The sequence below is a fragment of the Pyxicephalus adspersus genome, chromosome 10 (genome assembly GCF_032062135.1).
Source record: "Pyxicephalus adspersus chromosome 10, UCB_Pads_2.0, whole genome shotgun sequence".
Classification (NCBI taxonomy): Eukaryota; Metazoa; Chordata; class Amphibia; order Anura; family Pyxicephalidae; genus Pyxicephalus; species Pyxicephalus adspersus.
In genome coordinates, this window is record NC_092867.1 from 31,418,701 (window position 1) to 31,435,773 (window position 17,073).

At 37.3% G+C, this 17,073-nt stretch overlaps 1 protein-coding gene across 6 annotated transcripts in view; it reads left to right on the top strand.

The window, feature by feature from the left end:
- Positions 1–17,073, top strand: part of MYPN (myopalladin) — an 86,762-nt gene that overhangs the window by 55,511 nt on the left and 14,178 nt on the right. For 5 of the 6 annotated variants that reach the window (XM_072423143.1, XM_072423147.1, XM_072423146.1 and 2 more), the window contains 7 exons: positions 1,011–1,898; positions 10,087–10,262; positions 10,919–10,970; positions 12,574–12,691; positions 13,507–13,572; positions 14,938–15,079; positions 16,281–16,304. In XM_072423143.1, the coding sequence (XP_072279244.1) occupies positions 1,011–1,898; positions 10,087–10,262; positions 10,919–10,970; positions 12,574–12,691; positions 13,507–13,572; positions 14,938–15,079; positions 16,281–16,304 (1,466 nt within the window). Of the gene's footprint in view, positions 1–1,010; positions 1,899–10,086; positions 10,263–10,918; positions 10,971–12,573; positions 12,692–13,506; positions 13,573–14,937; positions 15,080–16,280; positions 16,305–17,073 lie in introns of those variants that run through there. The other variant, XM_072423149.1, reaches the window with a different exon arrangement.

A 17,073-nucleotide genomic window follows, 5' to 3' on the forward strand; every position in this document is an offset into this window, starting at 1 on the left:
ATGAATTTAAAAAAATAAGAATCTGCCATTAGTTTGCAAATGTTTTCAAACCTTGACCAGATCCATTCCACGTCAGGATCACCCAGGTTCTCTCATAACAGTCTTTCTTCTCCAGTCTTGGAGAGCTTTAATAAATCAAGTCCCTTGTGTAATTGATGGCTATCTATACCATTTTCTTTAAAAAACAGCCTCAACATGATTAAAAATGATGCATGCTGGCTGTGTGGAAGCAGTGGTCTCTTTGTGGAGGTCTGACTAAATCAGATATATAGCTCTGCAATCATTAGGGCTCATGTTCTTTGTTTGTTGTTGAGCTGTAGCTCTGGTTCAGCAGGTGGTGTTGGTGTTAGTATTTCTGCAGAGAGAATGAAAAAAGGAGAACTGCAAGACTTTGCCTACGTTTTACTTGGAGTGTACTTTACAAATTGAAACACTCAGCTGGGCTTTCACTTTCTGTATCCCTTTTTTCAATAGCCAATGAAATGTTTCTGTTTCTTTCACCCACATTTCTCTTACTAGAGCTGTAAAGAGAACACAAAAAGCTTTGGCCTACAGTATGGTATGCTACAGTTATGACTGGGCTGATTGACAAGGGAACTTCGCATAAATTAATGATTGACATGGCCAGGCAGGTGTAGCTAAGTAGTATTACTTTTTCAAAACTTAAGAATAAAAAACCCTTGTGTATATTTATTGTTTGGGTAAAGTAAATTACCTGTAATCTGTTTTGATGGGATGCTAGGAGTGTTCTTCAGAAGAAGAAGTGATCCAAATTTTCGATTTTTGTTAAAGATGAGACAATATTAGAGGTTTAGTTCTTCCCCTACGTTTTTCCTGCCTTTGGCCTACAATGGATAAAGTCGATATTGCCTTTAAATGTTCCCAGCTAAAATCTATTACTTTTATGTTACCTGTATAGCAAGTTTAATTATTATTAGTTACGTATTTATTAGCTAAGAATAAGCCACCATTGTATTCACATGGTTGGTTCTTGTTCTTTTTGTCAACAGCATGCAAGACAATAATATAGAAGGCTCTACATCAATTTCTCAGCTTCTGAGAGAGAGCTACCTAGCTGAAACTATATCACATCACGAAAACAGTCTCTGCTCTGACAAAGTTGATGATATAGGGGGAACAGATGACTTTTCTGATCTTTCTGCCTTCCTCAGCCAGGAGGAATTAGACCAAAGTGTTCATTTGGCAAGACAGTCGATTGACCAGGATGGGAAACAAAAAGAAGTGTCAGCTGTTATTAAATGTCCCCCAAGAGATTTAAAAAAACAAATCAAATCTCCTGTAAAACCACCAGTAAACCAGCATCTATCCACTGACCAAGAAGAACAGACTAACTTTAGGCAAGAACATGTTATAAAGGGTACAAGAACCTCTGGAGAAGACAGTAAAGACACAAAAAGGCCACAAAGGATCAACCCTTATGGGAGTGAGTCAGAGTCTAAGAAAGAGTTTCTAAATAAAGCAGCAGACTTCATAGAAGAGCTTTCTTCACTATTTAAAGCCAACAGTTCCAAACGGATAAGGCCTAAGACATTAAAAAATCGAAGTAGAAAACGTGATCTAAAAAGTGGAACTCTTGAAGAAGACCTCTCTAATTACTCCAGCCAGTCAGAAAGCCGAGAGAGGCCTGTCTGTCCACCAGAGGAAACAGAAATAGATACATCTGTCTCTGAAGAACCCGAGAGATCAGAAGCCATAGGACCAGAAAGTGATAAGGAGGCTTTGCAAACTGAAACCAACACAGCTTCCTCTTTTTATTTGGAAGAGACTATTGGGCAGCCTCCAAATTTTATTCAGAAATTAAAAAGTAGGGAAGTTACAGAAGGAAGCAGAGTACAACTGGACTGCATTGTGGTTGGAATTCCAGCTCCAGATGTAAGGTATAAAATTCTATTTTCTATAACTTAGTAATGGGCATTATTTATAGTCCTATCAATATTTTACTTAACCAAGTAAAGTCCATTACATGTGTAGGCAAAGTACATTTATTACATATCAACTGATGTCATTATAAGACGTAAAGCATGATTAAACTTTAGTACTAGCAGTCAATAGTCCCGATAGTCAAACAAGTACAGTATTTTAGACTTATTTGGGTTGCTATTTTGTAAATATATTTACATAAAATGGGATGCATCCACTAAAGCATTGTCCTAAATGTTAGAAAATGTTTTGTAAGGGTCTTCCAGATTATTCACATCTGGTCTAAATTTGTTTTTCAGCAGTGACTTGTGTGTGCTATCAACAGTTAGATATTTTCTTATTATATAAACCATTTAAAAAAAAGTGCATTGCACTCCATCAGTGTATAGGCTACAGAAACTGCAGAAGAAAACCTTTGTAGAGTGGTTAGTCAGAACTGATGGGTTCTATTTTTTCAGAAAGCCAACCAAGGGTCACACCTTTTATTATACAAGATGTTGCATACAGGACAATAAATATTGTGCACTTTTGTCTGCATGTTTATACTGGGTGAAAAGGAATGTTCTGAGGAATAAATTGTTTGCATGTGCACATTTTTGTTGGCCAGTGTGTAATGACAGCTGAACTGCTTGCTGACTATGTAATTGCAGAGTTGTATGCTAATCAATTGTACCTCCTTATATAAAAAACTTAGCAGTGCAAGGCAGCTCTTACATTGAAAGAATGGTTAGCTGGAATAAAGAGTCATGTTTTAAATGTCCATGTAAAATGTCCCTGTTAACACAGAACTCTCTGTGCTATCTAAATAAAAAGCCTTGCAGCTGCTTACATAGGACTCCATCTCTTATATAAATATTCTTTGTATGGAACTCACTAATGGTATGTAACATTGTATGGAACTCGCTTACTATAGTTGGACTACTTTGTATGCATCAGTATACAGTTAAAGTGTAGTATGCAAACCCTTCCATAGCCTGCCAACTTCCAGATAAAAGGAGAAAGTACACATGCAGGTAGATTATGAGTAAGCCTTTTTCAAGTGGTCACAGGGATTGCAACAACCATTGAAAACTGAATGTGATCACTGTGATCCCAACTGCTCCAGTTTATTATAATGAAAGCAGGAGTTAAAGAACAGTTGGTGATTTTCATAGGTTACAGCTATTTCCCAAATATTGTTATTTTCTAAATGTGTTATTCTAGTATTTAGACAGATTATACGACACAAACACAGAAACATCTCATGGCATGTGGAGGATACCAAACTAATGAATACCTGGCCAGCAGCCAGGTCCTAGTATAATTCTTATGTTACTTGGTCTAAAATTTGGGGCTTAATATATACCTTATTATACTTATGACTTTTCTGCAATATTCACATTTTATATGGAATTTCCAAACTTTCTGTGAATTCCTGGCTTGTTTCAAAATTGACCTTCTGATCTTCGTCTTATATTCAAGCTCCTCCACTACCACAGGGAAAAGCTGAAAATACAATGTCGATTTAAATTTAAGTAAAGCTGTACTCTGAAATTGAGGCCAAAATCCTGAAACATAAAAATGCAAAATATGAATATAGTCTTCATCTAATATAATTTGTGACACGAGAGAACTGGAATCTTAAAAATAAGAAGACGTTTGCTCTTTTCATCCACCTGTTGGCCTAAGCTCATCAACAGATTATGGAGATCGTGATACAGAGAAGCCAGAAATATTAGTATGTAGACACAATGTTTTCTGATTGCTCAACATAATTCTATACTAACAGATGAGCAGAGATAACAAAACACTCTTGATATTAAATAACCTCCAAACGGGTAAGCGATTATTGACAGATAAGATCACAACAGGTTTCTTTTCTTAAACACCAGTCAGCCAATGAAACTTCAGTGTCAACAATTTACTAATGTAATGTACGCTTTACTTAGGGTTTATTATGAAACTATACCCCAGCCAAACATGTTTTCTTTTATTAGACTGGGAAAGATAAACACCATGATTATGTTTTAGTGCATAACATTTGAAGTCGAGGGCTTTCGCTGACTCATGGTACAATCATGGCAAATCTGTTCAATTGCTTTTAACTTTAGACATGTAAAAACAAGTTAAAGTGCTGAAAGGATACTATGCCTAAGAAGGGTAAGTACAGTTAATCATTAGGTTACATACCCTAGGTTTCCCCCTTGCTCAATAGAAAATCACAACTTCATTTGGGGGTCTTTGGGTACCATGCTTCCATAACAATGGAAAAAATGTATACAGAAAGTAAATTTCAGTTTAGACCTGCTTCGGGATTGAGCAATACCACACAACTCACACCACAACTCTTTTCACATTTCACAATTGGCAGAAGGGGGAGGTATTGGTACTGTTCGCTGGTGCAACCATTTGTTCTCTGTGGAGATGTTGCTTGGAAAATCAAGTAGTGTCTCATAGTGCCATTGTTTCCCTAGCATGAGGAAGTGGTAAACCAAACACAACCTCATGGAAGGTCTGAACATAGCCTAACACCTTATTAGTATGTTTGGTAATCTAATTCTTTTTACAGCTTATTGGATACTCACCTTCTAAGATTTGTTTGGTCCTGCTCCACTGTACACCAGAGGAAGTTTTTCCAAAAAACAGCTTTGCCATTTATTTTTGGCAAAACACCCACTTATGACATACAATGTTTTCCTAGATCTTGTTAAAAGTGATGTTGAAGTTCTATTTAAAATAGTTATAATAGTGTAATCTATTGTAACACCAACTGAATATTGAATGAGTGGATGGTACATCTAATACCTGTAGTCAGTCACAAGGAGTGATTCAAATCGATGTGCTTATGACTGCAATACTAATGCTAAAAAATAACACATAGTGTATGCCTAACATTACAGAAAGATTACAAAACTCTTGAGCATCTATCCGTCCACACTGTAGTAAGGACAGGAAGTTAGTAATTTTATCATGATCAGCGCAAAACTAAACGCTTTATTTTCAAAGAACTTAAAATATACAAGCATCTTCTGCACTTGTGTTCATGAGTCTGCTGGAAGAAAACACTGTTTGCAGAATTTTGAAGTAGACCTTCCACAAAAATGGAATGTAGGAAAAAATGTATCTGTAAAGGAAAAAGTTACAGTATTATTTACTTTACTACTGACTGCACCACCTAAGTAACGTGATTGCCCTTCTTGGTAGACAAAGCAGAGCAGGCACAAGAAGATGCTCTTGCAAGGGCTTGGAGCGTCTTCCTAAGAGATTTTGTCTGCTCTGTGCTTCAAATGACCCTGGCCATAGTATTGATGCTGTCACACGCCCCAATGTAGAAGACAGGGGTAAGACATGTACAGTCCTAACTTTTTCCTTTACGGATATGTCTTCCATTTTAGTATGAGATCTGCTTTAAAGAATGTTTTACAGTACTACTGGAAACAGAGTTTTTCTTTGTATATATACAAAACGTAATAGCTTAGATAACGCCACATTTTATGCCGTCTCCATTACTTTATCTTAAATATAAGGCTTGCTGAATGACTTTCATGTTGTGTGGCTGATATTTTGCCTCATGACTTGAACAGCTGCCAATGTTTGACGGATAAATTAATTTCAAGATGTGCCAGGAATTTCTGTAGGGTGTTGGGGCATTTTTCTGTGGCCTAAATTTTTAGAGACGTTTGGCTGTGCAGCATGAGACAAAAATTGTGTAAAACACAGAACTAAATCAGTATAAATGGTTGAAAGAAAAGGTGTTTCATGTTTAAGTTTGGCAATGTCCTAGCTTTGCTCTGAAATACCATACTGTAAATTTAGAAAGTGTAATGCTAAAATGGGGTACATATTCCCTAATTGTACTGCAAACTCCATCAGGAGCATTGTGTTAAGGGTATTGCCAATAACAAAATCTCCATAAGTGATTCCAATTCCATATAAATTCACCATAACTGTTTTAACCATTTGTTCATAAGCCATAGAGATATGTTAAATGTCTGCTTTAAAGATAAAATTGATTATGCTAAATTAAAATCAGTTCACACTCCTGTGTTACACAATGATGTGAGAATGATGTTAGAAGTAAATGTATCATCTTTCCCATATTTAACACCATTACATTATTGTTTTTCAAGTCTGATGTTTTCTTACAGCTGTTGTTGCTAGTGACCCTTCAGGCTTAAGGTCAAATGTCTGGTTTCTGAATAAAAAAAATGAGATTTATCCAAGAAGAAATTCAACTTTAGATATGAAACCTTCTCAACATCCAGAATAACAGATTACATGCTACATATGTTCAGTTGTTATGCAGCAAAATATTTGTATTGCTATTTAAAATTACTATGTAGGAAAATTCATAGTTGCAAGTTGTTTCCACAAGCTGGTTTTTAGAGGCAAACAACATTAGTTCCTTCTAAAAGCTTCCATGGAATCACAGGTATAATATTGGGGCACATGTTTGTAATTCAAATCCGTGTATGTATAATGCACATCCTGTGTGAATTTGCTTTTTTTGCATGCAAATGGTATATATATATATATATATATATATATATATACCATGGTATATATCATGGTATATAGCATGGTGTGGTTATATAGCATGGTGTGTTAAACAAGCTCCATTATCTGCATTATCATTATATCTCCCAAAGCATGTCTAAATAGTAAAATGTTTGTAGAATTAATTACATTTTCTGTAGTACACCACAATACAGGGGTAAAAACAGGCATAATTGGTTTACATCAGCGTTTCTCTACCTTTTTTAACTTGGGGCAACCCTTGAAATAACTTTCAGATCTTCAGGGAACCCCTTCTATAATTACTATATTCACAGCTCACAGTACATTAGTGTGGTGGTCAGGAGGAAGAATATCTCTTGCATTGCTGGCTAGTGGAAAGAATGTGACCCTTACAGATAGCCAAGAAGATCATTGGTGTCACTTAAACTGACCTGAGAGTCATAAATTCCTTATTGCTCAAGGAACCCCTAGCAACCTCTGGAGGAACCCTGGTTGAGAAACACTGGTTTACATAACACTGTGTTTGCTGTGGTTTCCACATGGTAGTTGGTGGCACTGTATTGCTGGCCAACTTTTAATAATGAACAGAGCCTGAATTAGAGAAAAGAAAGTTAAACCAAGATGTTCTGTCAAAGTTTCAGGATAGAAAATCTGTGCATGTTTTTTCTGTAATTTGTAGTTTTATGGTAATGTAAATCAACAAAACATTTCACCAGTGATTTCAACCATTGTAAAAAAATGAAACGTCTATGAGAGACAGGGTTTGAAAAGGTTGATCATGCCTATTTTTTCTTAAATTTACAAAATGTTAAACGTTAAAGATTGTCTTTAGGCCTTTCATAATATTTACCAGTGTATAAAATGAATGACAATAAGTATGATGGCAAATAATAAATCTGGGATGTGAGCAGGAAACAAAATAATAAATATAAACACATTCTAGCAACCTAGAATCAGGTCACATTGTATTGGCATGATGTGTCAGCTTCATCACCTAGTTAAATACTCCTTCAAACTAAAAAAAAGTGTTCTCTTCCATCCACTACAATTTTGAGATTGAGAAATGTGATCCAATTATCATCTTCTTATTTTTCATCTTTGAAAACGTGTCTGTCCCAAGATCTTTTCATGTATGCCATATGCTGAAAAGTTATCAGAGAATCTACTGTTGATGCTTCTGTAGCAGTAGAGGAGATGATGGGTCCCGTAAAGATGGAGCTTATATAAATGTCACTTTTCCATTGACTTTTGTGCCATTACATTAAAGATAGAATTTTTATGCACTATTCAGTGTTTCCTTAGGAGTTGTTTTCTCAGTGCTCCAGGCACAGAGATCAAACTGTACATCAGGTAGACAATAGATCTTCCAGCAGAGGTTTATCACTCAGTACTATTGACACTGGTAGACAGAAACTTTGCTTCATACAGACAGGCTTTGGGTACACCCAACACAATTTTATTGTGTTGTTTGCCACTGCTTTAGTATCATTAATATTATTTTACAATAATTTCCTGCTTTCCACCATTGGCCTCGGCAATGGCTGGTGTTGGAAGAGTATTTTGAGATGTTATCTGAAGACTCCCCGTGCTTTTCATATTTGAATTAGTATCTAATTACGGTACAGTTTGATTTATGTGTGTTCAGCCTCTTGTTGATGCAGCAGTCTGTCACATTGCAGTTATTTAAGCTCACTTATCACTATAATTACTATCATGTCATAGACACGATTGCTGTGCTGGTGTTTGCTGGCATTTAGAGATACAGTATGTAGCCTGTCCACACTAAAGGCAAGCAAGCTTCCTTCTACAGAGATGTAGCTTCAGTTAGTTTCAACCCTACTATTCCCATAGCATGTGGAATCAGTTAGTTCTCATCTAATGTTGTATAATGGTGGTTATTAACCACCATTATACAACATTATATATATGGTATTGCACACTTTATTCCCATATTGCCCCATACAGTGACAAAGCCCATGTAGGCAAAAGAAAGGAGAATTAGGCTGCGAACACAAGTTCAATAATTGTTGTTTGAAAGGATCTTTCACGATCAATTAATGAAAAAAGACTAAACAATACATGAAGGAGCGCTGTACATACTCTACGAAGAGGGGAGGGGGGTGAACAACGCTACGCTGCGTTCTCTCTCCTTCACTTCCATTATGATCGTTCGTTGTCTGTGGATCCGTTAAGTCAGATCCATGAACGGCGAACGACGAGCGCTGCACACACACCAGATTCTCGTCTGATATCAGTCCTGAGGTGATTATCAGATGAGAAGGAAAGCAAACTAAAGCGTCATTTTAACTCTTCCCTCTCCAGCAGCACAATTTTCAGCTAAGATAGGTCTTTATTACCCTGTCCTTGCAGCCAAGGTAAGGTTTGTATTTATGGTGGTGGTGTGTGTTTGTTTAGGAAATGGATATTCTAGACCAGAGGTAGGCAAACTCTGGCCTTTAGGCTGGATACAGCCTAGCCAGTATTCCAGTCCGGCCCAAGGCCCCTAGTTATTTATTGTTGGATCCGGCCTAATTGAATTGTCGCGTTATCCCGAGTTTCCGCGATATCGAGTTCCAGCACAGTAACCCCAATTACTATGCCTAAAGAGCAGAAGCAATGCGCAGCTACCAGTCTCTGGAAGGTTGACCTCGAACATTGTGTCTTCAACCCCGAATGGACTGACAAATTATTCTTCGTCCAACGCAGCAACAAAGCCCTGTGTTTAATGTGCAACGACACCAACTTTCAAGCGGTCAAATCTCAAGAGGCATTTCGATGCCAAGCAAGCGCATGCGTACATAGACTACACCGTGGATGAGTGGAAGACTGAGGCTGCTCACTTGCAGTCACGGTTGGAGAAAACCTTTCCTTGTTTAGTGTGCAATGACACCAATGGCACTTTCAAGCGGTCGAATCTCAAGAGGCATTTCGATGCCAAGCAAGCGCATGCGTACAGAGACTATACCAGGGATGAGCGGAAGACTGAGGCTGCTCGCTTGCAGTCATGGTTGGAGAAAACCTTTCCTTGGACACCTTGTTTCTTCTGGCCTACTGTGCCTTCTTGACCTCCTGAGATAGCCTAGTAGTCCAAAAAGTTTGCCGACCCTTGTTCTAGACTATGCTGACAGTGACATTTTTTTCTTTGGTTACTAAATTAAATGAAAAAGCAAAATGCTGCCATGTTTTCCATTGGTCTTTGTCTTCTGGGACAGGCTGAGATTTAGAAACAGAACCTGTAATAACCCCTTGTTTTAAAAATTATTCACATGCCAGGTGATTATTGCCTGAAATGAACAATTGTGCTTGTCTTGGTGAGAGTACAGTGGTCCCCCCATGTAATTTATCAACCAACCATGGTGGATCGCTTGCTGGTCTTCACCCACCGGTCTCCATAGAACAAAAGAGTGTACAGTGCTAAATCGATATCTGAAAATGATCACAAAAGATCAACAATCATCTGATGTCTGTATGAGGCTTTAGATATTGGATAGTCTACTTATCAATCACAAAGCTCAGGCATATTTAGAGGAGATAGAATAATGACCACCTGGATAATGAATAAAATTGAAAGGTATGCATTGAAAATGTTCTCTTAGGTTGATGAATGTTCCGTTTGGAAAAATTGCATTGCTTGTTTTGCTTTTACAGGTGGTTTTGTGAAGGGAAGGAACTTGAAAACTCTCCATATATTCAAATCCACAAAACAGGGGATCTGAACACTTTAGTTATCACTGAGGCATTTGAAGAGGACACTGGACGTTATTCCTGTTTTGCATCAAATATTTATGGAACAGATTCAACATCTGCAGAGATTTATGTAGAAGGTAACCTATGGAAACCTAAATCATTCCACTTGTATAAGCTTTAGCATTACACATACCCCTACGTAATCCCATACCCATTTTACAAAACTGGTTAAATATGGACAATAGGGAAACATAATTCAGATGGATAAAAATAAAAAACAAGGGTGACCAGGGAAGTGAGTGACACATTCTCTATCTAATCTTAGGTTTGACTTTCCATACAATAGTTTTACAATGATTCAATGTACATTGTATAAATTGTTCTCCTGTTTACGGGATTGAGAATGTTGAAAGGGTTTAAAAAATGGGAAGAAAGTGTGGAGATTTTAGTAGCTCGGGGAATTCATCTTCAATACCTAAAGGCACTGACCTGAAACAAGTTTTTAGTATTTAGGTAAGTCTGATGATTTTGACCTTTTGTCTTCTATATTTGTCTTCTGATATAGGGGCCAACAAATGGAACAGCAACATATGACAGGGGTCCAGGGGGGTCAAGCATTGGCATTATATTAGGGTTGCTTGAAATTGGCCTAACACATTGCTTAACCACAAGATATGGAATTTACAAAAGATGCGTCCAGAAAATTTTGCAAGGTGTCCATCTTTCACAGCAGGTTAATGTTTACCTTCGTTTATTGTATAAAAATGTGACACAGTTCTTCTTTACTGTTTAGGAGCATCATCCTCTGATTCTGAAAGTGACTCGGGCAAGACTGACATGGATCAGTACGTATGTGGTGTTCTGTTATTCCTAATATATTCCCCCTTTTTATAAACAAAACATGTCTAGAGAAATGTGGAGTCTACCATAATTTGCTTTATCTAAAAAATGCTAGTTGCCTATCTGTCTCTGAGTTCAATACCTTGAAACACTGACCTAAAAAAAGCAGACAAGTGAGGAGTGAAGGCAGAATTCATAATCTACCTACTTGTTCCAGGTAAGACTCTATCACTAGTAGGAAGGGAAGGCATAAAGGACAGATACCTAGAGGTGGACATACTTCCCAGCATTTTCTGATGTAGCTCCAACATGTTTGGGTATTGTTAAGCCCTGTCTCCACATTCCTATTTGCCCAATAATTTTATGGTAAGCTTTACTGATCAGTACAAATGAGCAGCAGGCAGTAAGATACGGGCATGTTTTGGAATTATTAGGAAGTGCCAAAATGTATGACCATGACAGCAAAGTCTGAGAGACTGCTGCAGGTATTCACACTTCTAACTGCCTGCACTTTATATTTGCAGCAATGCACCCCTAAACCCCAACTGCAGCAGAATATTTTTGAGGCCATTGGATCATCATGACAACTAGAACATTTTAAAAAAGGATAGCATGGCGGTGGTTGCCTTTATATTTCATTAGTACATGTTTCATATGAGACTGGTATTTCTGTAACACAAAGACATTTTCTTCCCATACAGTATGAGATAGTAATAATTGGGATATTAGGTGTGGTTTAGACAGAAGATAAATGTACAATATAAGGAGAGAAGATTACTCAATTTTTTACCATAGCATCTCCATGGAATGAAAACGTTCTCAGGTTTGCAGCAACAGAACAGGACTTCTAAAAAAAGAAGTTTCAGAAAAAGATCTTGCTCAATCAGCATCTCCAGAATTATATCACTCCCAGTTAGCATCTCCAGAGTGTGATCTTACCAGCCAGCAGTCCTAGAATGAAACCTCATGTTTGATTTTGAGCACTCATAAATATCATAAGCACTGATTCCTTGGATTGAGTCCACTCATTCAATGGATCCAAGACAACTTTAAACACACAGGTTATCCAGGTCACCAAGAACCAACCAGTGGCTAGCTCTGACATTTCCAACAGGTGGGAGGAGATGTACATTAACTGTACTACCTATCACATATATTGGATTTGTGGTTTTATTACGTCCAGTGCTCTCTCTCAATATATTTTCATATTTGCAAGCAAGTAAGCTAGGTAAAATACAAATTCTACATACAACTTAAATATAAAACCAAAGTTTTGTGTATGTATAGTTTCATTTACTCATAAGTGGGTATATAAACCTATATTTATATACAGCTATTACCATATGTATTTTTAATGATGATTAGCCTTTTTCAAGTACAGATCCAGCTCTGTGTTTATTTTAAAGCGATACGTATAAGAGAATGAAGCTATCTTGTCTCCTTTCTAAATTGTTGGTGGGCTTTGACTTCTAACATTACAAATGACTTCTAACATTACAAATTTTTTCTTATTATTTGTTGTATGCTTTTCCTTTTGTTAACTACTTTTGTATCCAAATACTCCGGTGAAAGAACACCAGTCACTGACTTTGCTGTGTTATTATGAAGGTCACAAGCTGAACATCTGTCATCAGTTACTCCAGAGATACCAAAGGAAGCTGTTCGCCACGAAATAACGGTTCCTATCACAGTTGTACAAAATGTACAACCAACAGTAATGCAGCCGGTAATTTATATGTACTATGTTCACATTTAATAATTAATTAGAAGAATATGTTATATTTTGAATTAGATACATTAGCAGACATAATTTTGTGGGACTGCAACATGTCAAAACAAAGTGTAAATCTAGACATAAAGAAAATTAAAACTACATACAAATCTCAACTTTTCTTTTAAACTTTAGCCTTACCACACCCCTTTTATCTCTTACGCCTCCCAATTTGTTTCTACCACCGGTCAATTAAATAACCAGTAGGAAGAACGGGGTGGGATTGTGAATGGTCTAATTTTACTTGGGTACATACAGGTCATGCATTTCCACTGAAAAACCTTCTATACAAAAGATCTGAATATTCTTTTATATTCTCATATAATTTTAAATGGGAATGCTCCCATGTCTAGAAATTCTTATCTCATGTTAAGACGCAAACTGAGAGACTCCGAGCTGTGCTTTAGACATAGTCCTTTTCAGGAATGTGGTGCAATTCTGTATGTGCATAGACCACTAACACATTAAAGTCTATCTACAACCAACTTCCTATTATCTAGGATAGGGTAGCGAATGGTTGAAACCTATTTTGCCCTTTGCTTCTCATTGAGTATATTGGATATTCTGTCCTGCAGATTATGAGGGATTCACTTTCTCTTTTTATCTTGGTGATCATAATCTTCATAACCATCCAGCTGGAATACAGACAGCAATAAATATCTGAAAGGCTTTGAACCCTTCCATATACCTAAACTAAAAAAAAGATATTTTTTGGGAGACACAACATTTTTATTGTTGATTTGTCTTTCTTTTAAATTATTATTTCACAGAGCTCAAATACATACCTACAAGGACTGGATGGAAGACCAATAATGGCTGCCCCTGTTTTTACCAAGGTAAATATGATTATTTGCTGTAATGAAAAATATGTTATAGGTAAATATATTACACAAGGAACACAGCAGTAACAGGAACAAATCAATAATCAAGTGACTAACAGTACATTCATTCACAATAGAAAGGTCCTATATTGCAGGGGAAGAAATATACACATTATAAAGCAAAGTATGAAATAACATCAAGCAATGCAGCTACATTCCTAACAAAAACCAATATGGATAGCAAAAAAAAAAAAAAATGATTGAGAGTGAGTGACTAAAAAGGAAAACGGAGGTCCCTACCCTTGCAGGCTTACAAACTGGAGATTTATTAACGAGCCATGAATAACAAGCAAAATGGACAATTACAGACCAGAAGTTAGCCATGTTGTCTGCTAAGTGTAGGTGTTGATTTTTGTAGATTTAAAATTGAGTGTCGATAATCTCTATATACCCAGAAAGCATTTCATCCCACTACTCATGAGAGCATTTATCATGATGGGTGCAAACCATTCACCTGTTTTCTGTTAAAATAATGTTGTATTTAATCCTAAACTTCCAGACACAAAAGTCTTTATCATCTAATATTTTATTCCAAAGTGGGTTGTTTTCTTTATTTTGAGATTGTACTTGTAAGACCCTGGTCCAGCAACAGTACTCATCAGACACCAGTCCCCCAATCTAACGCCACACTCTTCACCTATAGCAAGCCCCCGCTCAGCCTCAGGAGACTGGTTGCATTTCCCAGCACATGGTAGCCCCATGACTTAGTGCGCAAGGGATGGTGTCTGGGGAAGGGCTGGCAGAGGACCAGGAGCCCACAGATAAAGCATTACCAAGACTCCAACAGAGCCAAGTCCAGAATACAGAGCACGGGTCATACACAGATAATCAATCCACCAGATGAAGTACACAAGGGCAAAACGTCGGTCCAGGCAGCATCAACTCACAGGGACAGAAACAGGCTAACCTTGCCATCTTGTAAATCAGACAAGAACTCTCCAGCACGGATTAGCCCAGGTAAACTCTACAACAGCCAGTGGTGACTGGGAGCAGAGAGGCTATAAAGTCCCAGGAGCCAATAGCAGTCCAGGACTGGGTAAGGGCTAATTTGCTCCTAAAATCCCCTCCAGCTGTGCACAGCCTCTTAGTGTGTGCTGGGGATGCCGATAAAATACATCAGGCTGCACAGCTAAAAAGAAGCAGGGATAGCTGCTACTTTTTCCTACTTCTCTTTGCTGCTGCAAATGACATCGCTGGAGGGAAGATCAGTGAATATTGTGTTCTAGCCTCCTAGTTTTTACTGTATGTTTGTTGAGAATATTTTGGGACCGTATATATTGACCTTTATTCCTTGCTTGTTTCATCTGTTCTATTTAACAGACATTGCAGGACATAATGGCCTCTGAGGGCCAGTTAGTTGTGTTCGAAAGCAGAGTCAAGGGATCTCCTTCTCCCAAGGTGGAATGGTACAGAGAAGGAACTCTGATTGAAGATTCTCCAGACTTTCGAATTCTGCAGAAAAGTATGTCTACTGAATTACTTTTTTTGTACCATTCTCAGCAAAACAATTGTTTTTTTTATATTTGCTGTATTGAATTCTCCTTTTCTAAAAATCAATTACATTTAGGCTGAGAATCTTATTGTTGAACTTTAAACCTTATGAACATGTTGCATATATTAATGTAGCAGCTTACATGATTACATTGATTTGTAACAACCTGGTTTGTAAGTGATTGATGTGGTGTTCTGGCCTCATTATAAATGGCTGTATAGACAGCTAAATGCCCCTATTTTCCAATAATCCAGACTGTGTGAACAGATTTTCAAACTTTATTGAAAAGAACAAGGTAGATGTACCTGGAAAGGCAGAAAATAAAACCGAAAGGCAAAACAGTAAAACCACAACATATTTACAAATACACAGTTACTGATAAAGGTAGATGCATGGAACTAGTAGAAATTCCAGTTCTTACCAGTGATGGTGCCACGAAAAGAAAATTATATTATTTCTTTACTGGACATGTGCCAAGGATAATAAATGGCTCCTGCAGATGTCCATGTCCTTCACAGGCAGTTCTCAGAATTCATTCTGGGCTACCCAGGATGTACCTGTTTTCTCATTTTCAGAGTGAAGAATGATGGAAGCCATTTAGAGTTTAAACCATTGATAAACAAGTTTATGCACTTATACAAAGCAGTGCACTTTGACCACTACTTCATATCTACTTTCAAATAATGGTAAGATAATATATCCACAGACATACATTATATGGCTACAATTAGGTAGACACTCCCCCCAAGTTTTGAGTTCAGGTTCATAAAACGTGCTTCTTAAAGTCATGGCTTGACATGGTGTGGAACTCGACTGGTCCATACAGAGCCCTGACCCTAAGGACTATGGAGCATCCCGAGGAAAAATTGGAATGCTGATTGCAAGCCAGTGAATCTTTATCCAGTTTGTTAGACAAAGAATATGAACTGATTTATTAAATACGGTCTTTATTGTCTTCAAGCAAACATTTTTTGGTAGCCCTAGATTCTAAATAATGTATTATTAATTAAAACTAAACTTAAAACCAGACTTGCTTTTTTGTCTTTAATGGTGGAGACGTTTTACCAATATTTATATAAGCAGCACTGTTGTAAGTTATTGTTCAAGAAAATTACATTAGAAAACAGGATAAGACTAAGCCTATTTGTTTTTCTTTTTTGTCTCTTTCTAGAACCTCGATCTATGGCAGAACCAGGTAATAGTTTGAACTTCTTGCAATACTTTATGTTTCTGTAGAAATACTCAGAGAATGTTCAACTTACAACATTGTTGATGCTTGGTTGGTGGCTGGCTGGATACCCTTGCAACCCATTTTTTTGTATAAAGTGTTCCTCTTGCCAACTTTTTTATTGTATAAAAACCTCTACCTCAGTGATGTTCCTTTGTGTGATAACTGGATACATACATGTAGAATAGGTCTCCATGACACGGAACATGGATAAGGCTGGATAATATGAACATATGATCACTCTGCCCAAAACTGCTTTTATGTATTTTGGTAGATATTGAAGAGTTAGGTGACTTCTCAGTAAACTTATTAATAAATCTTCATACACATCTCAGATTATTGTTGCCTAAGACAAACAGTTGTGCTGCCATGCGATTCCCTGACACCATTCATCAATCCTAACTGGTGGATTATTAAATGGCAGATCATAAACTTCCGCTATATACATGCTAGCACAGTGGGGTGTGACTCACGTGCCCTCCCCTCTCTATAGAAAAGCACTGTGTACATTGCTCATATGTTCATCTGTCACTGGAAATTATCACGAAAATTCATTTCCAGCAACAGTAATCTTAAATCTATCTGACGTTTGTGTGGGCCTTAAGATCTCTGCTCTTGAGTTCTTGGATGTGCATATCTACTGTGCAAATGACCTGCTGCGTTTGACTGTTTCAAGTGTGTTTTGCATTCCCTTACCTCTTAGTATGGAAAAGCACAACCTGCTTGAAACAAACAC